General features: G+C 40.3%; 1 protein-coding gene across 1 annotated transcript; it reads right to left on the bottom strand.

The window, feature by feature from the left end:
- Positions 1-1014: 1014 nt before the first annotated feature.
- slc6a3 (solute carrier family 6 member 3) lies at positions 1015-19663 on the bottom strand. Its single transcript, XM_086113430.1, has 14 exons — positions 19435-19663; positions 18806-18937; positions 15267-15483; positions 13901-14039; positions 13489-13623; positions 11912-12015; positions 10767-10891; positions 9166-9278; positions 7262-7390; positions 6966-7065; positions 4892-4992; positions 3241-3408; positions 3060-3131; positions 1015-2924 (listed from the first exon to the last, which is right to left on the bottom strand). The coding sequence occupies exons 1-14, from the start codon at positions 19661-19663 to the stop codon at positions 2901-2903; spliced, it is 1788 nt and encodes a 595-aa protein (XP_085969556.1). The 3' UTR covers positions 1015-2900.
- Between the last annotated feature and the right edge of the window lie 1699 nt (positions 19664-21362).

Raw genomic sequence — 21362 nt, 5'->3', positions numbered from 1 at the left:
CATCCGGAAAGTGGGACAAAAACATGTTTGTTCTATTTGCTATTTTCGTTAAGTGCAGCAGCATGTAGGGAAATGAATGTACACCGTGTCCTTTACACTTTATCGTCAAGTGGCACGTTTCATGTTGCATCCATTACTAACCATGAGTGATTTGTAACAGGCGTCTTTTTACATTTAGAAATATATATACAGTATAATTAACATGCTCGTGTGATCGTATGAAAATAAGGCTCCTGTAATAGTTTCAGGAAATTTATTTAAAAAAGAAATGTATATGTGCGTGTGTGTGTGTTGTCAATCTAGTACAAGTATGACGACTTTACTGCTATGCGTAGTGTCAACCTCAAAACTGATATGACGTGTAGGTGTTGAGTGGCAGATTGAGCGTTTGTCAAATGTAACATGCAATTCTATTTTAACACCACTTGACGGTGCTAGAGTACAGTACATTATAGGAAACATCATCCGTCCATCCATTTTCTGAGCCTCTTTTCCTCACTAGAAATACTTGCAACAATGAGATGAAACGAACGATAATACGCCAACAGTTTTACAAAAAATAAATAAATGAAAAGTAAAATAATAGTAAAGCGGATTACAAAATGAATGGAATACTACTATTCCTACTACAGTACTGATGCTGCTACTACTACCACCCATTATTATAAAAATGAAATGACTACCAACCAATTCAGGGGGCACCCCGCATCACTGGATGGATGGAGAATGAAATGATGATATTATCAGATGGACTTAAAAATGGTCAGCAGGAAGGGTTGTGGCGTGCACAAACGTCTGACAGCTTTTGTACTGGATGTAAGAATGTGTGTTATGCACCTAAACTGTGATCCGGTGTGTGGTCAGAAAAAGACAATCTTAAAAAAAAAAGACAAAAGTGATATCCTTCAGTGAACATATATAAATATATATATATGTTATATATACTTTGTATGAAGACGCGGTGAAAGTCAGAAACACCGCAAGGCAAAATACAGCAACACGTGGACAGTTCAGGACTTTTGAACCCTTTAATGTGTCGACTGAATGCAGCACAATGTTAAACCACAAGTCATTGTTGAAATACTTTAAGCATGAATTCATGCTTTAGGTCAGACAAAAGCATATTTGGATTATCCATGTAATTGTCATTGAGATCCTTAAAGCTAATATGTATCAACTTCACGGTAACAAAGTCAATACTTTATACTTACATACATACATACTCAACATCGCTTGTACTGTAGGCCATATACCATAAATTGACTTGACATCTATCATAAAACACAATACAATAAAATCTCTCAACAACACATGAACATGATAGGCTACCTACCTACTATCTTTAATGAATAATGAACCTCATAATTTACACATTACACCATCCATTTGCAGATTAACAAAGAGCAGCCTTGAAACAGTCTTGAGATTGCTATTCGATGAGTAAAATTAAAGCTTCATGCTTGTTTTGATTGAAACATACTGTATATATTCCATCTGTAATTTGACAGTATAAGCGTTAATTAACCAAGAGAATATTGTAGCTCAGTTGGGGTTAAATCTGGAGTTTTTCAGAGTCTTTGGTTGTTTAAATCAACAGTCTGGTGGATGCGAGGGTTATATTGACTCAGTGAAAATCTGTATACAAGATTCCATGTTAGAATAATGGATTTTTTTTTTTTTATGTTGACATAACAGTCGGGTTATGAATCTTTATGCGACTAACCCACAAATGAGCCAATCTTCGTTCATTCTTACTCAGGTTAAAAATCCGATTAAACAGTCTACTTATTGAGGGCATTGATGCTCCAAACATACAAAACTGGAACTTGACAAGCTCTGAAGCAGTGCTCAACTTATTTGTCTCGTAACAACAGATTTTATTTTATTTTTTGTAAAACAATAGGGCCCCCCCCGCCCTCACATGATTGTAATTTTCTCCTGATTATATTGCAATTTATATTTCATCTTGTCATTAATCTATAATCTTAGAGTAAAAACAGTACTTTGTTATTCATTGTTACCCGATTAATTTTTCATATCATACAGCTAGTTTTTTTAATACCAAAGACGTGTTCTTGAGTTTAGCTGAGTGTTGCTTTTTTGAAAGTATTGTTAGCGTTGTTTTACGTGAATAATTTTAGTTTATATCCCGTGAGGCCGTTTAACGTAAACATTTCTTTGAAATATTTGAAAGTAACAGGAGTTGCATGTGCTTTAACAGTCATTAAAAGAAGACAATACTTTAATTTGATAAATATGATGTAGGCTTGATGGAGACATTTTAATCCACATTTGATATGTTACGACCCTAAATTGTGAATATATGATATTTACTGTTTCATCATGCTTACTTTGATCATTTAAGAAATCAAATAAAATCAACCTCATCAACAATTCAAATGCCAACAGTTATTTTTGTGCACTGTATCCCATCCTTGTTCAGAAAATGGGATACTTTATGGTGCATGCGACTGTAAATATTTAAAATAGTGTTTTGTATCCCACTGTGAGTTTGGCACTGTTTATCTCTACCTCACATTGTAGTCATTATGTAAGATGGACGAAGTTAACCTATTGTATGAAAAGTTAAGATGACCAACATGCTGAAGTTAAAAAGCATAGTTTTGAGGACTACCATATTTCAAGAAGATGCAGGTTCTACACCACAGTACCAGTTTCCAGTTCACCGATGTCAAACCAAAATGGGTTTACACACAGCTTCACACATGCGCAGTTGAAATGAAAATCACACTTAAAATTCCTTACATGATTTTTTTTTTCTGGCACTCCTAAATTTCTCCTGCTTTCGAGGCTTACCTCCTCTCACTTCATCACATTTCAGAACTTTGCTGTGCATGCATTCATCCACCATTCCTTCATATACATTTTCACTTTGACATTCAGACAACCAGCCAGTGCTGAAGCTATGACAGAGAGAGAGGGGGGGGGGGGGGGGGGTCAGTGAATTAAACTAACCCGCAATAGTCAACAGACCAATTACTCAATTGTAATACACACGTTTGAGAAGAAGAATGTTATATGAACAAATCAGTACTTACTGTGAACTGACGAACTTCTCCATTATCTATCAAATGATGTTCTGTCTCTGGGGTGATGGCATAAGCCAGTCTCTGTTCCGGTACAAAGGCGGACAATATTATGGAGAAAATAAAGCAAAGAGTACTGTATTGCACAAAAACTACAAACACTTTACAAGGATGCAAATCGGCTCGGACTTACATCACAAAACTTTCCAGGTAGGCTACAAAGTTTGTAGATGGCGTAAAGGGGCACCATGGTCATCGATGAAATGGCCAGGCACCATCCCAGCCCGTTAGCCCAGGGAGGAAACATATAGGTGCCATAGTTGGGGGGGTTGAAGGTTGCAAAGCTCACGACCACCATAAACTAGGAGAATTTGCCAGAGGGAGAGATAGCAGTTACCGGTAATCAATTAATCAGATAAAATCACATCCCTAAAACATGCATGCAATGTTAATTGAATATGTTAAATCAGGGGTCACCTTCACATTCATGATTACTAAAGAAGTAGTGCTCAGTTTCCAAAAGATCGGTGACCTCTGCTTGAAATTGTGCAAACGTGTGAATGGGAGTGTGAATGTTTGTCTATATGTGCACTGAACTTGGCAGGCAATCAATCTTGGGTGTACCACGCCTGTTACCCAGAGTAAGCATGGGATAGGCTCCAGGTCACCCACGATCCAGATGAAGACACGCGCTCTCGACAATGGATGCATATTTATTTTGATAGTATATAGTCTTAAGTTTTTAAGTTTTAATGTTTTTCTTTTTGGCGGGGGGTAATTATTTATTTTTATTAACAGGGAAAAAAAACATGTTCAGATGTACAGTATTTTGAAAAATAAATTCACAAGCAGTAAGATAAACAGTACTGCATTGTGGAAAATTTTTGCACCATCATTGTTGCTTATGCCCAATGCTATTTCTGTAAAATGGCACTCAGTAGAACCAAGTTTGGTCTTTCTGCAAATGTTAACAAAACTATTTGTTTGTAGTTGCCCTTTAGCTGTTTGTCTGTTAGTCTGCAAATTACTTTGTGGTTTACAGAGGATGACAACTACTGCCAGAACTATGACTTAAGTCTCATAGTAACAAAAACTATGCACCAAATTTTGTTCTGCAACCTATGCACCTCTTAGCCTGGGAATTCCTTCTGTGTGTGTGTGTCTGTATATGTATGTATAGGTAGATAGATAGAAGGCGGCCAGTGGTTAGTGGGTCGACCTCACAGTGCAGAGGTTGTGGATTCGATCCAGGCTCTGGCCTTCCTGTGTGGAGTTTGCGCGTTCTCCCCGGGCCTGCGTGGGTTTTCTCTGGGTACTCCGGTTTCCTCCCACATTCCAAAAAAAAGAAACATGGGTGGATGTGTGTGCGTGTGTGTGTGTACACACACACACACACCCATCCATTTCCTGAACTGCTTTATCCTTACTAGGGTCGCAGGGGTGCTGGAGCCTATGCCAGCCGTCTTCAGGCAGTAGGTGGGGACACCCTGAACCAGTTGCCAGCCCATCGCAGGGCACACAGAGATGCACAACCATCCACAGACACACTCACAATTTTGAGTGATCAATCAGCCTGCCATGCATGTTTTTGGAATGTGGGAGGAAACCGGAGTACCCAGAGAAAACCCACGCAGGCCCAGGGAGAACATGCAAACTCCACACAGGGAGGCCAGAGCTGGAATTGAACCCGGTACCTCTTCACTGTGAGGTCTTGGGGGGGTAATCCTGCAAATTGTATGTCTCACATTTACTGTTTTTACCATGGTAAAATGATTCCTGTGAAAATAATAATGACTGGAACAATCAGTTTAATGGTGGCCTGAAATGGTATGAGAGATACGCACCAGGAGAAAGCAGGGGCTGACAAATTTCCAGCACAACCTCCAGTATCTGCCTGGCCTCTGACCAATCATCTCCTCAATATCGTCACTGAAACGGTCCACTCCTGGAACACAAGCAAACATTCCAATATCAGAGACTCTGACAAATGTTTAGAAAACACATTGATCTTGCATTGACTAAAGGCCTTCTCCAACTACATGACTTTTTTGTCATTCATTTTGTGAGACTACCAGATAAATATCCTTATGTGTCTTGGACGGGGCAAAACGGCACACTACAAGTCCATCACTGACCAGGCACTGACCACGCGTTGCTTCCGTCAAGATTCAGTCCATCAAAGCAGGTACGTCGGGGAGACATGATAAGCAGCTGTCAAAGTCAAGTCAACGGAGGCATTATGTGCATGTGTTTGTTTTTTGCTCACAAAACGGGCTTCATTCATGTCATCTGACGATAACAGGGCTGACACATTTTTACCTTTTATTCCATTACTACCGACATGCCTGGATGTGTATCATTGTGGATTGAACATCTTCTCATGGCAATTTAATGGGGGGAAAAAAAATATAAGCACTATCTTACTTGGAGTTTGTCAGCACTCTGTACATGCTTAACCAAACTATCCCTCTTCACTTCATCCTTAATACATGGTATGCCATACAGTGTCATCAGTTGTCTACTGAATGGAGCGCATTGCTTTGAAAGAAATCCTTCCGAGTTCCAGTTTTTAAAACATGGGAAATTTCTGAAACGTGAACCAAAATACAATTGCAATTTAGACTACAATAAAATGACAGTTGTTCACTTTTCAGAGCTTTCCTTCCCAGAAGGCATTTCTTCCAGCGGATGTTTTTATTGAGATGGACACCAGAACGAAAGACCACAGTGGCCAGGGTTGAAAGGTTCTTGTTAAAGCTATGAGGAAAGGAAAAAAGGGCTCAGCGAGGCCTCGGGCTTGATTTATCGGGCCTGCCAAGGTCGAACCCCACCAAAGTGTCTCAATATACAGACCCCGTTGCCTGAGGCTGAGCTAGCATTGAGTCCCCCAATGAGTTGAATGGACATGTGAAAAGTAACCCAAGACGGAAGATCAAGTCGCTCTTTTTCCCCAACCTTTCAAATTTTTGTCATGATGATTTTTCTGCGTGCTACTCTTTAAAAATTGGATCAATCGGACATAAGCATCTAGAGTAGCATACATTACACCCTACTAATTCACAATTTGATAATCAGGCTTCTTTAGTGAGGTAAACCTGAATGGCAGCAACTACCAATACTGAGTAACACTGGCAGAAGTCAAGCACCTGGTCCTAAGCTTATGATAAAAAAATAATTGTAAATGCAATGGTGTAGCATAGAACCAGATCAAGGCTATTCATGTATATAACTCTAACCTTAAAAATTGCATCGATAGCAGCAAACAAACTACGAAGTGATCGTGTCTGTATTTCCAATCATGTACGTATAGTAGATGCACATGAACATTTTTTTTCTTCAGTAACCAAGTACAACAGTATTTATTGAATTGAAATTTTCGAACAATAAATATACTTCCAATTTATCATTATTGATCTGGATTTCAAAGACAAATAAATTATGCAGTCAGGCTTATTATGAATCTTCAGTGAAATTATTATTATTTATTTTGAAATTGAGAATTTCTTTTTTTAGTTTGTATAATACCTTTGCTCTTTACCTTTTTTCCTTTTTGTTTTTTAGTGAATAACACTGGCATATTCAAAGTAAGTGAGTCAGTATTGATTGCAATTTCCTGGAGCCTTACAATGGCAGTCACATCAAGACAACATGATGATCATCATTTAATAGACAGATTATGCCCCAAGCAGGAGGCACATTGAGGTGACCAGAGACTGAAGGGGCAAAAACCATTATTGTGTGTTGACATTTTCGTTTCTTTACACTTAGGCCTAATAGAACTAGATCACGCCGAGTCACAGCACGTCCATACAGACAGATTTCTCATCAGAGCACTAATATAACATCAGCATTGCTCGCCATGACAACAGGAAAAATCTTTTTTTTTCTCCTATCATTCTATCTCTCAGTTTCTCTTACCGTAAAACCACGCAATACCGATAGCTTCAATAAGCACTCCAAACAGAATGGACGTCCCTGCGGCAAAGTGGTCCAACAGAGTAAACACGTATATTCCACCCTACAGTGACAGAGAGAGACAGGGACAATGTCACATACTGAAATGATTACAGACACCAATGATTAATCATCTTGAAGATTTCAGTTCCATAATTACTAGTCTTCGCATTACATTGGATTATAAGTGTTTCCGAAAACATTTACGGAGATATCGCCACACCCCTTGAGTAACACAGCCGTCTCGGTATGATACTTGCATTTGTAACACAGAAGAGGGAGATGAGGAAGGTGGCGGCCACAATGAAGAGGGTGAACAGCTCTCTGTGTTTGTGGAGGCATTTGAATTCATCAATCAGACCGGTAATGACAGACTCCATCCCACCCATCTAAAAGGTGCAGAAGAAGAGAACATACACTAGAACTGTGTTTTACAACGCCGCTGCTCGAACACACTACTAAAATACTGGCTATTAAAAACATTTCGATGTCAAGCAGATATATTTTAACCTGCCCTGGTCAATTGCTTGATCATGCAGAATGGTGGATATGGATGCATTATCTGGAATAGTTTTTTTCTGTGCATCAGGGGAGTTTATAATACAATACTAACCTTTTGTATTGTGATATTTGTTTGAAATGCAGTCGAACAGAACAATGTTAGGACAAAACTGGACAGGACTGAGCGATGTGTGACAAGGGGAAATATTTAGCCAGCACTTCTCGCGCGCTGCATTTAAAGGAAATTAAAAAGAGCCACTGATATTGGCAGTAAATCAAGTCTGCAGTCCTCATGCCCATAACGGTGCTAAATGCGCCACACTGCACCCAACATCACCCCAAGCCAGTTCTGAGCACCTGTCTCGGAGCATGAGAGGCCCCCAATGACCCAAAGGCCAGCGGGGAACCGCACATGCACCAGGCAGGGTACAAAGGGCAAAGGGATGAAGAGGAGGCCTGCCCGAGGAGTGACAGAGGGCTGCCCTATCCTCCAAGCCAGTGGCTGGAACAGGGCATCCCAAGAGGGGGTACTTGGCACCCCTCAGCACGAAGGAGCCAGGAGTCGATCTGACACTGGAGCGCAAATGGGAAATACGGGCACCACACCACCTGGGAGGAGGTGGAGGAGGAATGAACCCCACACCCCAGAGGCTCATACCATAAGTTCAGCGTCAAGATGATAGAAGCTGGAATATGTTACATCGTGGAACCTTGATTGAACAGACCCGGAACCAATGGATTCCGGGCCCAACTAACAGAAAATAGTGTCAAATCCACTCAAAAAGCCCATTTGTATTGTCCCTTTCCAAGTTAGTTCCAGAATTGGTTGCAATTATCCACTGTACCAGTAAAGGGCGCTGTGGCACCATCAAGAGGCAGAGTTTGGTCACCTTTTCCGGCTTGTGCTTCTCACGCATCATAGGTAAACAGACTTTAGAGTAGAATTGAGCAGGCTAAAAATCACATTCAAGTGGTGACTATGTTGGCCGAGGCAACGTTCTCAGCAAACCAATGTATGGACAGACGGTCATGTTAGCAGGGGAGAGGGTTCCTTCAATTATAATGGAGCAGAGCCATTAGTTTAGCATCTGCTGCAGGCACGATTAAAATGACAACTTAAATATAGATATTGTATGCATCTATTTATATAGTTGGCTGTTGATTTTTACAGTGCAGGGGCGAGTAGTGTAGGCATCTTTCTACCCCACTGTGTTTGGTCGAGTACATAGTTGTTTTTATTTTTTTGTAAATCTATGGCAATTAATCCTATTGGAGGTGAAAAAAGAAAGTGCTAACATGGTGGTGCATGGAAGCGACCAGATGCATGTCCTTAACCTCCTGACCAACAACAAAAGTATGGATGAACGTAAAAAAATTTGAAATTTTGAGCTTTTTTTTAAAAAAAAAATCTATTTATAAAAATATTGCACTGTACTGTGCGTTTTAGGCTACTCTAGTGTGAGTAATTAGACCTCACACACACACACCAAAAAAATAACATTCCTGGATGTAACAGATATTCGGCTCTAATTGACAATTAGTTCATTCAAATGAGGTCCCACTGTATTTATCATATGAGAACTCTTAGCCATTGTAGACAAAACAAATGTAACATATCGAATTATGCTGTCAGATGTAGTTGTAAAGGAAAGTGCATACTCACAGCACTGTCAATGCCGAGTGTCAAGAGCATGATGAAGAAGATGACTGCCCACACTGATGACCCAGGCAATGTGGCAATGGCTTCTGGGTAAATAACAAACACCAATCCAACCCCTATAAGCACAAATTAAAAAACTGTGTAAACAAACGAGTACTGTACTCAAAAGTAGCGATTAATTTTAAAATGTATTGAACATCCATCAAGTCAAAATTACAGTGCAACAATGACTGTGGTTGTGTCACTGGGATCTTTTTTTCCCCATTAAATCCACTGTGAACACTTTAGACTATTCTGAGATCCAGTAGATGTGATGTACCTGATAAACAGGTTGCAGACATTGTGGCAGCCACAGACTGTAACTCGAGTTCAATTCAGACAGATAATCAACACATCTCTAAAGCACAGACTTAAAAGTACTGCTGCAAAATTATCACATGAGCTCAGAGGGTTTTATGTCTGCTTTGAGCAAGACACTGAACAAACCGATTTGGGAATTTTCACAATTACCGGTACTCCAGTGAGTAAAACAATAAATATGGTGTATGAAAGGTTGCTGGGCAAAAGGGTATTTTCACTCGGGTTGCCTGCTTTGAGGCATTTGTCATTTTAATTGTTTCCGAAAAACTTAATGCATCTGGTATTATATTAAACCTGTGGCCTTAAAATCCATCCATGCATTTTCCGATCTGCTTATCCTCACATGGGTAGCGGGGCTAGCTGTCTTCGGGCAGTAGGCGGGGGACACCCGGTTGCCAGCCAATCGCAGGGCACACACAGACGAACCACCATCTACGCTCACACTCAAACCTAGGGACAATTTAGAGTGTTCAATCAGCCTGCCATGCATGTTTTTGGAATGTGGGAGGAAACCGGAGTAACCGGAGAAAACCCACACAGGCCAGGGGAGAACATGCAAACTCCACACAGGGAGGCTGGAACTGGAATTGAACCCAGTACCTCTACACTGTGAGGTCGACACGCTAATCACTGGACCACAGGGCCGGCGCCTTAAAATCTGAAATGAAGTCTTTGGAGGAGATGGTGAAATACAGACACCACATCTCATACTAGCCAATCAATTCAACAGATCTGTTGAGGATGAGGATTGCCTATCCAGGTGTACTGAAACTTGCAACTGTGCAAAAATACCAACGTTAATATGTTCCACAAAATGTTGCCATCAAAACATGAGTATTCAAGCTAAAGCACCTCTATACAACTATCAGCAGGAGCATATATGACATTTTGACATGCAGAGCTCAAACAATTTGGTATTAACACCAACTACACACGCAGTTTAAGTTCTAAAGGCTGCTATCTCAGTCCATTATTGTACATACACATATGATTTTGGAGTAAATCATCATGGTAATATCGTGAACGTTTTAGATGCTGAATGGATTACTAGCAACAATAATGAGACTGAAGAAAGCACTTAGCCTAGCGACCTGTCTACTTGGTGGCTCAATGACATTTTGAACGTTACAAAAACATCTTACCCCTTCTGAGGCATTTAAAAAAAAAAAAAATCTAACCATAATACAAAAGTTTCTCATCAAAGTAAACCATGAATTTTGCGTATCATTGCAAGAGCAGCATACCGTCTCTCGCGACCTTTTCCAGAGCCACGTTGTGCTTGTACGACATGTAGCCAAGGAAGGAGAATACAACAAAGCCAGAGAAGAAGCTGGTCAAAGAGTTGATGGAGCTGGTGATGATGGCGTCCCTGCATCATTAAAATCAAATCAGATGAAGATTGAATATGAAAAGACAGAATGCAGAATTTATCATAATTAGTCCATTGTCACCGTCTTGATGCAACAGACCAATCGAGGCCTGTATGATAAAGTATATTCTGCATAATGAATGGTTATACAATGTAAATTATATCCAATATTATATGATGAGATGCATCAAGATGCTATAGCAATATCCAAGCACAGCATATTGAATTGTATCATACCAAAAAGCGGTATATGGCTTTGTGTCCAATCGTTAGGCCTTATAGTGATATGTATGTATCGTATCAGTCAAAGAGATGTAGCGTTACACGCCCAGTAAATATGCAAGTTGTTTAAATACCGGAAGATATATTGCCGATCCAATCAGTGATTTGTAGCATTTTTTTCCAAACTTTCTGCTTGCTGATCAAACCCAAAAACCCTTTTATTCCTCTTTCCATATCGTTTCAAAAACACACGAGCCAGTGGCTAAATCAGTTTACCTGGCTCAGGCATACTGAGGAAGGCATGCACTGTTATTTATGCCAAAAGCACTGTGCCCCAACGCAGCAGGCAAATACTGCCTCCATTGTGGGACAGCCATCAACCAGCTTTGGGCTGGACGCATTCAAAAGACATGAGGTGACGGCCATTCACAAAGCAGCAGAAAAGACGAAGTATATTAAAGATGGTCGTACCTAAAAGCACTCAAACAAGAAAGCTACAATAACTAAAATAAAATAGTTTAGATAGTTACAAAAAAATGTTTTTTTTTTCTTTTTAACGGAAGACACTGGACACTGGCTATTACAGCACAGGTGGACATGGACCACAGTGTGCTCATAAATATATATATGAAAATAAATGAAAGGAAAAGGAGATGGGTGCTTATTTTATGTTAGTGTTTTCTGTTACAGAGCAAAGTGGTGAAAGACAAGGCGGGTTTTGAGGAGCTTCAAAGGGTGTTGTAACTCACCTGCTGCATTTTGTGTCTGATGCAACTCCTCACGCATGAGTCTCTTTACCTGTAGCAGTTGTTGCTGAATTTGTTGTAGCTGGAAAAGGCGATTAGCACACCAAACCCAACTCCCAGCGAGAAACAGATCTGCGTGGCGGCATCGATCCAAACCTGGGGGGTGACAGAAAAGGTGTACTTGTGTGAAGCGGCAAACAAAAGGCACAAGAGAGGAAAAAAGCCATTATTTGGGATAATTGCAGGAAACTCATTCAACGGCAATAGATGAAAGACGCTTGTGAATACAGGGGTAATTTTGCAAATTACAGCACCATGCATCTATCTAACCTAATTCTCCAATTCCTGTCTCTCTCTCTCTCTCTCTCTGCCTCCCTCACCCCCCTCTTCCTCCCTCCATATTTGAGTATTTCGTTGCAGATACTTGGTGATCATTCGCAAGTAAGGTAAATGACAGGTGCCAATAGGTTTAGCAATGGATAAAGTAAATAGGGACTTGGTCAAAATGGTTCTGTTGTCTGCATTTAAACACTCCTATTTAATTCACTGGTTTTCCAAAGTCATTTCATAGTTATAATAGTTGCCGCGCCAACCGTCTCACTTCCTTCTCCCCTTGGTCATGGCGACCTGAGGTTTCTGAGTCTGACCTATTTTTTTTAAATATATATTCTGTATATATAAAGAGTTTCATGGAATTGTGGTGTCTATTGGCAGAGTGATGCATTGTGCTAATACTGTATTAAACATTAATTTCTTGTTAATTTAAATAGGGATAGATGCTACAACAAACAATTTAAAAACACATTTCTTATATGTGGTATCACAGCATCTACAGTTACTGCTAATTTCCAAGGCTTGTCCCGATAACGGCTTTTTAGACATGCACAAAAAAAAAACAAACCTTAATATTTAAAACTCAGTCACATGAGAAGTATAGATTTTTAATAACAAAATAACAGATATAACAAACTGCCGACTTCAGCCTGATATATGAGTAGAGGCCTGATGTTCAGTTCACCATTTTGTCAGTTTAACTTTTACAAAATTCATGATTATGCATCGATTTGATATTTTTTTAAAAATTGAGTTCAGTCAGTAGTTCATTCCATGCCTCAACTCCCCCGGCTGTAAATGGTGTCTGGCTATAGGAGTATTTTGCAATTCCCTGCAGATGCACTCCGAGTAGCAATAGTATTTACTTTATACATGTAGAAAAAACAAAAATGCAAAACACACGAGAGGCTTGGCCATGAAAGCACTTCCATAGAAACATTAGAGTTGACAAATGCAATGTTGTTGTGACCAACTATGTCACATGTAAGAACTACAACAGTTGCTAAGGGTAAAAAAATAAATGCTCATTACTCAGACGTGTATATATGAAAATAAATGAAACTTAATTCAACACTGCTCATTTGTATAGCTCTATTCCATTCTATATCTATTTTACTGTTGGCTCTTCTAGAAATACAATGAAGAAGAAGAATTACCATTCAGTAAAATGTGACAAAGTATCAAAATCAGTGTTTGGATTATGCTGTATATTTTTTCCCCCCACTGCTCCTCTTCTCCTTTTGCATCCATATCTTTATCTGCACGCCTGTTTCCCGCAATCCACTGGGCTCTCACCTTGGCATCACAGAGTTTCAGGAAGTCGACAGAAAGGTAGGCCTTAATGCCATCCTTGGCTCCAGGCAGGGTGACTCCTCGGATGAGCAGCACAGTCAAGACCACATAGGGCATGGTGGCTGTGATCCACACAACCTGAGAGGGTCACAGAAGGCAAATACACACATGCGCGCACAGAAACCTACTTAGAGTAGATGCACATTTTAGAGAAGATGGCGATACGAGAATTCAACTGCTGTACATGCATTCAGGCTCGGTCAATTAAAAATATCCAGTTACATCTTTACATACAAAGTTCTCTTACATTATAACGATGCCATACAGCTTATGATTCACGTTGAGGGCCTTCAGGAGGTTGCCATTCTTCTTTTCCGATGACCACAATAAGAAATGAGCGATTTCAATTCCCTACCTTGCCAGACGTCTTGACACCCTTCCACAGACTGAAGTAAAGCAGAATAATGACCACACCGAGACAGGAAGTCAACTGCCAACGTGGACGACCCAGGTTATCAATTCCACTACTGTCCTGAATGTGGAGCACTCCTCGCCTATGGGAAGGAAAATTCGGGTGAAAATCAAGAGTACACTGTTTCACTTGAAATAATATAAGGATTAAAGGATCTTGAGGCAACACTGTCAAAACAATGTATTATAGTTGAACAAATACCCTGAGGGTGTGCATCTATCGGAAACAATTCTATGAATTAAAATGAGGCATGTCCTTGATCTTGGTATTTTTTAAAAATGACAGGTGATGTTAACGCAGTGATTTAAATTATTCCGAAGTGGTTCTGACAGGTGACAGGAAATGCAGTCAAATTGTCTGGTGGTGGTTGGTACACTGCAAATAGCTCACTGTCATTCCAGCTGTGCTTGGTGAAAAGCTTGAACTGTCACAACAAAACCCATTTGCTCACAAGAATACAAGACACCTAAATAGCACCTGGCCGCAGGGTTGCCAAATGAAAACTGATGCAATAAGAATGTGAATGACAAACCATATTTCCAACATAAATATTAGGGACACTTCGGCATGGTGTACAGTCCAAGCTGAACAACAATACAAAATCCAATATAATTAAAATAATATCTGTATGACAATGTCAATGAAAAAATTACTATTATGACTTTGGGAAGCAATCTCATTATCGTGTCCAGTAAGTAGTGGTTAATATCTGACTCCATCATTCAACATCATTTCAAAAATTAATCTCTTTATCTTGAGCAAGATACTAGAGCCCCAGTTCCTCCCGAGGCTGCGTCATCAGCAGATGAACAAGGAGTCAGTGTTGAAGCATGTTGGTGCCTTGGAGGTAGAAAAGCACTTTACAAGTGAAAGCCCAAGCTCATTTAAAATAAGGGTTAACTGCAACCTAAGATAAAATAGAAACATTCCTGAAGCATTATATGGATCAAATTTAGTAGATAACATTTAAGTCTTGACCATTAAAGCTGGAGTGGAAGAGTCTTGAAGCTGCTCGAAAGTTTTGCATGAAGCCCTCCCCGCTCCCGGGGCCAAACCCCACACAGCCCACATCTCGGTACAAAGAAACACTTGCTGCTCACTAACACACCTGTCAGACGGGACGCCAAGGCTGCTACTTTGTAGCGTGACTTAGTCAAAATGGAGTATTACAGTTTTAATATATAAAGCTGTTTTGTTTTGTTTTTTTTGTCACCGCAAACTCCAACCATTAGGCTTTACAGCATTTATTATACTGTAATACAGCATACACTGTCTCACATAGATAAAGAGTGAAGCTGAACCAACTTACTCAAAGTACTCTTGAGCTGGAGTGGCCTTGTAAATGTCACTGATTGTGCTGTCGTCAGCCCAGTCGGAGCAATTTGGGCTGTTCCAAGTGTTGTTGCAGTGCACCCAGGGGAGCTCGGCAGTGAACGAGGAGAAGAGGTAGAAGAGAGCCCAAGAGATGATGACATTATAGTAGAAGCCAACATAGAGGGAAATGAGGATCACCGTAAATCCTACACCTATGAGACAAAAGCAGTCATTCATCATTTAAAGTAAACATGTTATGTGAAAGTGGGGGGGGGGGGGAAAGCTTATGTATTTTACGTGGCTTTTCCTTAAATGGGTATAAATGTTTGTCATGTAATACAATCGTTTCATATTATTTATTAAATCAATTATTAGCCGTAAGAGTTATACAGTAGTATTTATTGAAGATAATAATGAAATGATAAAAATAATTGTAGTTAATTACAATGCCCAACAAAAACTATACTGTCCCACTATGATTTAAGTGGTACAGTATAAGACCTTGAGTTTCCTTTCAGAATCACAATTTTCTATGAAATGTGGAACCTCAATTAACATCAGAATCTACTTTATTGTCATGTACTCATATGCTCATACAAAAAAAGTCTGGATTTATTTCCCCCCCAAAAATGTTATTTACTGGCTTAGCTTTATGTTGCAAAAATGAGTATGCACCAACAAAAGTTTAGCAAAGCCAAATTGTAAATCATAAGAGTTGTTGTGCAATTGTCCTACAATGATGCCTTTTATTTGTGCCATTTCTGCTGGCTCTCATCCTCCATCCCTTTCCTTCACATACATTGATCTTGGGGGGAACCAAGCTTGTTGGTCAGAATAATTACTGCCAATATGGGCATGCAAATGTATGTATTTGAATAATTACTGTGATCCCCCCACTGAGAGGCAGAGCATGACAGTGTGCGAAGTGTGTGATTAGGACGTAAATGTCTTCTGTGGAACCCTGACAGACAGCACATGTTCGCAGACAGGAGGCCCACGCTTGCGCGCACACACACGCACACGCACACAAGGGGTTTAAACACAACTATGAGGCACCTTCAGCGCGTCAAGGACATTATTGGCCAAAGGATGAATGTCTCGTAGCATGCTGAGAAGCAACAGATGGTCTTGGTGGTCAATATATTTGCACGTAGTCAGACCATGTGTGTGTGTATATTATCTATATATATATATACACATACATACATATCTATACACACACACATATATATATACACACACATATCTATTCCTTTATATATATATATATATACACACACACACACAGGTATACTGTATATATATATATATATATATATATAGTGTGAGACAGAGAGAGAAAGCGAGAGCATATACTTATACAAAATAGGTACAACAAACCAAAGGGGGAAAAAAAAGAACTAAATTTAAAAAAATATCCAGACAGATTGCATCGTATGCCATGCTCATTGTTGTTTTGAAAAGCATCTGCAGAGATTGTTAGCCAATCTTTGACAAAAGCATTCGGACAATGAGGACAACAGTCTAAAAGCCTAATTTTCATTTGTTTTCCACCCGAGTGCAATAAGAATCTGACGTTCTGGGAGGATAAACAATGCCTGTCGGCGCTTGACACAGACAAGTGAACAAAAGGAGGACTGGCATGTAAATGGGCAGGCAAGTGGGTAGGCAAGCAGACACATGGAGACGTCGGTATTGATGGGAAGTCAACTAGTTGACAGTCTAGTGGGAAGATAGATGGACACAGACAGACTTTGATATAGCAAGCGCATCACTCATGAAAAACGTACTGTACACGTTTGGATACCGACATTAGGTAACACACAATCCATTGAACTCCAATACAGTAATAGTAGTTTTAATAGTAACAGTTCGATGGGTTAACTTGCCATTTGAATCATGTTGCTCGGTGAAGGTCAGCTATGTGCTCATGAAATGCTAACATGAGCCCAAAATCGCCAACCTGTCACTGTCCACTAGCACACAGATTTTGCTGTCTGCTTGCTTAAAAACTGTGGAAGCCTGGCAAACGTGCAATTGTAACAGCACAACATCTACGTAATACAATCAATATGGAGTTGAATGGAAATTCTCAATTTTAAGGGCTGCAGATGGAGAAGTATGAAAAGCATTGGAATGGCAAGATAAATTTCTTTGTTTTTGTTGTATACCGAAGACATTTGGCATGTGCTGAAAAAGAAAGAAACTTCTGGTGTTCTGAGCAACTGAAATCAAAACGGTTGGCCAAGGGCAGTTGTTCACAGAAACATTTTGAGAGCCATGACAAAACAAAGACAGCAGACTGTGACATCACTGCCAACCTCCACAGATAACATTATGACAATCTGATGTCCAAAAACTTTGAGAGAAGAAATATACAGGCCATACAACAAGATGCAAACCACTCAACAGCAAAAAGAATTGAAGGCCAGATTCGATTTTGCAAAGTATGAATGAATCAATAGGAAAAATTGGGAGGTTTGAGACTGGCCAAGTCAGTCACCGGACCTTAACCCAATAGATCATGCATTTCTCATGCACTCCTGAAGAGGAGACAAAGACAAAACAACCAGAAACAACCAATTGTTCTTCATTTATACCATCAAAGAAGAAAGTGGTCAGTCAGAAACTCTATATACTTTTCAGGGTTTATTTTCACGTACTTTGGGACCTGAAAGGAGCCAACCAGCTGTCTCCTCATGATTCTGACTCAAAACATGACTCTGTGACCTCCCTGTTGACATTGGAGCCTTGGTGGGACATGGTGGCCATCCAACAACCACAAACTATTCGATTTATCTTGACCACCCGGCGTTGCACAGCACTAATCAGTGAACAATAGCGTGCTGCAAGGAATACCGCTGCATCATTGGTTGTTATGGGCATAAAAGAGTAGAAAATCTTGGCTTGACACCCCCCCCCCAATCAATCCTCCCCTGAACACAACACTGCTCAGAATCTTTGGAGCATCCTCAAGCAAAGATCTATGAGGGTGGAAAGCAGTTTATATCCAAACAGCAGCTTCAAGGAGCTGATATATTCTGATATCCTGCAAATAAACTCAAGCAGCCAATCTGCAAACACTCACAAGATCAAAGGATGCAAGAATTGCAAAGCTGCTCTCAAATAAGAGGTCCTATGTCCAACTTCACCTCATAAAATGGTTCAGATTGGAATAGAAAATACTACCTAACATTATTATAACAGAAGATGACTTCAAAATTATGCTGAGTGCCATTTGCATTGACTGCAGTCCTCATAAAAATAAGTGCTGGCATAGACAGACAGACAGATATCGCTCTCTCGGAATACAACTGCAATTTTATTTTTTTTTAATGAACAGATTTATTTTCTTTTTACTACAGTCCTGTGAATTAAATATATGTCAGTATGATTCATATTGTTAATGTCATCATGTTGAGAGTGTTAAAAATTTTCTGTTAGAAAATTCAACCAAACATCATCAGCTTATAATATGTGTATTGGATGCTCGGGTAACAAATGTGTCTGCGTGCATGTGCCTTCACGTCATACCTTTGAATATGGGACATATTTTCCAGACCCCAGCGGCTCCCTCCCTGTTGTACTGTCCCAGAGCCAGCTCCATGTAAAAGAGAGGCATGCCTGCTATCACCATAAAGAACAGGTACGGCACCAAGAAAGCACCTGTACACACACACAGACATGTTTCAGTTTTATTTCCTCAACAGACATGTCAATGATGCATGTTTCGCAGCACTGAGCAACCTTTAGAACAGGGTGTGAGCCTCAGCGAAGGCTACAGCTTTTAAACCTAATGAGAGCTCTATGTTAAACAGCCATAATTAGTGACCATAATTGTTGGAGCTAATCTATTCAGAGCAGCTGTGGTTGCTTTTTTATCTGTATTTTGATCTCTTGAAACGGTTGAAAGAATTGTGGAAAAGGAACAGGAGATGATACACACCTCTTACACCCTTACCAAAATAAGAAAGTCTTAATTCAAGCATGTGAAACTTCCAACTTTTCCAAATCTCTGTCAATAAAACTAGAAATGTAAACAGTGTCACCCCTCCATTTGCACCTCCACTATTTGAACAGAGGAACCTGATTTTCTGTCACACCACCCATTCCTCCCCAAGCACATTCATTTTACCAAACTTATCCATTGGCTTTAAACTCACCTCCTCCATTTTTGTAGCAGAGGTAAGGGAACCTCCAGACATTGGCGAGATCCACCGCAAATCCGATCACTGATAGCAGGAAGTCAATTTTCTTTCCCCAGGTTTCCCTTTCCTCCTCACCGCTGAGGTGGGTCTGAGTCGTGGTCGGAGCCACGAGGGTGGTGGAGGTGAACTGGACCCCATTCTGCTCCTTCACAAGAATCAGCTCCACCTGGAGCATTACAGTCATGAGTTACCACATCTGACAACGCTGTTGTCATTTCAACATGATCATGTTTTAGTTCATGATTATGGACTATCATGTTTAATCATATAAGGGGGGGGGGGGATAATCATATCAAACCGGCCACAACATGAGATACAGTACAGACATTATGTACAATATCCAAAGCACTATAGATCAAAATTAATCATTTACAAAGATGGCCATGCTTATTTTTCATTGACTTTGAATTTTCTGCTGTGATATGCACTGGTGGGGAACGACACTAAAAACACTCAGGACTGTTCCACTTTTCGTCTTGGGTAAAGAAACCAACATATGAAAACGATCTCTCAGTGTACCGCAGTGCAGTTCGGCACCACAATAACTCACCTTTTTGAGCGGTTCAATAAAAAAAACTCAACTTTACTCATTCATTCATTTTCCGATCTGCTTATCCTCACAAGGGTTGCAGAGGGTGCTGTTTAGAGTGTTCAATCAGCTTGTCATGCATGTTTTTGGAATGCGGGAGGAAACCGGAGTACCCGGAGAAAACCCACGCAGGCCCGGGGAGAACATGCAAACTCCACACAGGGAGGCCGGAGCTGGAATTGAACCCGGTACCTCTGCACTGTGAGGTCGACGCGCTAACCATTGGACCACCCGGCTGCTCAATTTACTTTACTGTTATATGACATTACAAATGTAACAATGTAATTAGTATAATTGTGTTAATATCAAGTATAATGTGAAACACTTTACGTTCTCTCACTTTCCACACAGCAATCACGGTTAGCTCTTCATGAACAAAAATCATGGAAACATTTCTATTACAATGTTGCACTCATTTTATATGACGCACATGCTGTACATCGGCACTGACCTCTTTGGGACCCGTAGCATTGGAAGGTTTTTTTTCTGGGGCTACGACTGATGACATCAGGCAAATCGGGACTCTATCCTTCAGCATGGAGTGGTACTCAGCTTTTGGTAAAGGCAAATAACCCTGATTATGAAAGACGGAGGCGGATGAATGTAGAAGAGAATGTAAACAATACAACCCAACTACTTCACTGGATTAAAAATGAAAAACCCCAGATGAACAAAATACCGCCGTCTATTTCACCTCATTCGGGTCACAGCTATGCTGGAGCCTATCCCAACGGAATTTTGGGCAGGACGTGGGTTAAACCTTGAACTGGTTGCCACTCATTCACAAGGCAGTAAGGAACATATCATATTCACACCAAGGGACAAAGTGTTGACTGAACCTAATGTCCATGTTTCGGGATTGTGGGAGGAAGCCCGAGTACCAGTGAACATCCATGCAAGCAGGAGGGAGAACATGCAAACTCCACACAGGAAGGAAGGCCAAAGTCGAGATTGGAACACCTAACCCGAGAACTATATGGTAGTTGTGCTGACAAACACCCCAACATCACATGTGTTCTACGCTGGGCATAATTACACTCGTGTTAAATTGTTAAATGCCATGTATTTTGTTACTTTGTTCCTGGCTTTGCATACAGAGATTAAGGGGCGCATGGCAAAAAAGCAACAGGGAGTGATGTAGGAAAAGACATGCATGGGAGGGTGCGAGGGTACGTCTGTACAAGGCCATCACCGCGCGCTCATTACATTTCACACTTGTTGATCGCCATTTTGATGATGACTAACCTCAATAAGCCTCGCACATCAGTCACCTTTTAGATCGAGAATTCAGCTT

This window comes from Hippocampus guttulatus, chromosome 6 (genome assembly GCF_054856545.1).
Source record: "Hippocampus guttulatus isolate MCC_2025c chromosome 6, RoL_Hgut_1.0, whole genome shotgun sequence".
Lineage (NCBI taxonomy): Eukaryota > Metazoa > Chordata > Actinopteri > Syngnathiformes > Syngnathidae > Hippocampus > Hippocampus guttulatus.
This window is presented reverse-complemented; position numbering and strand designations above follow the sequence as displayed.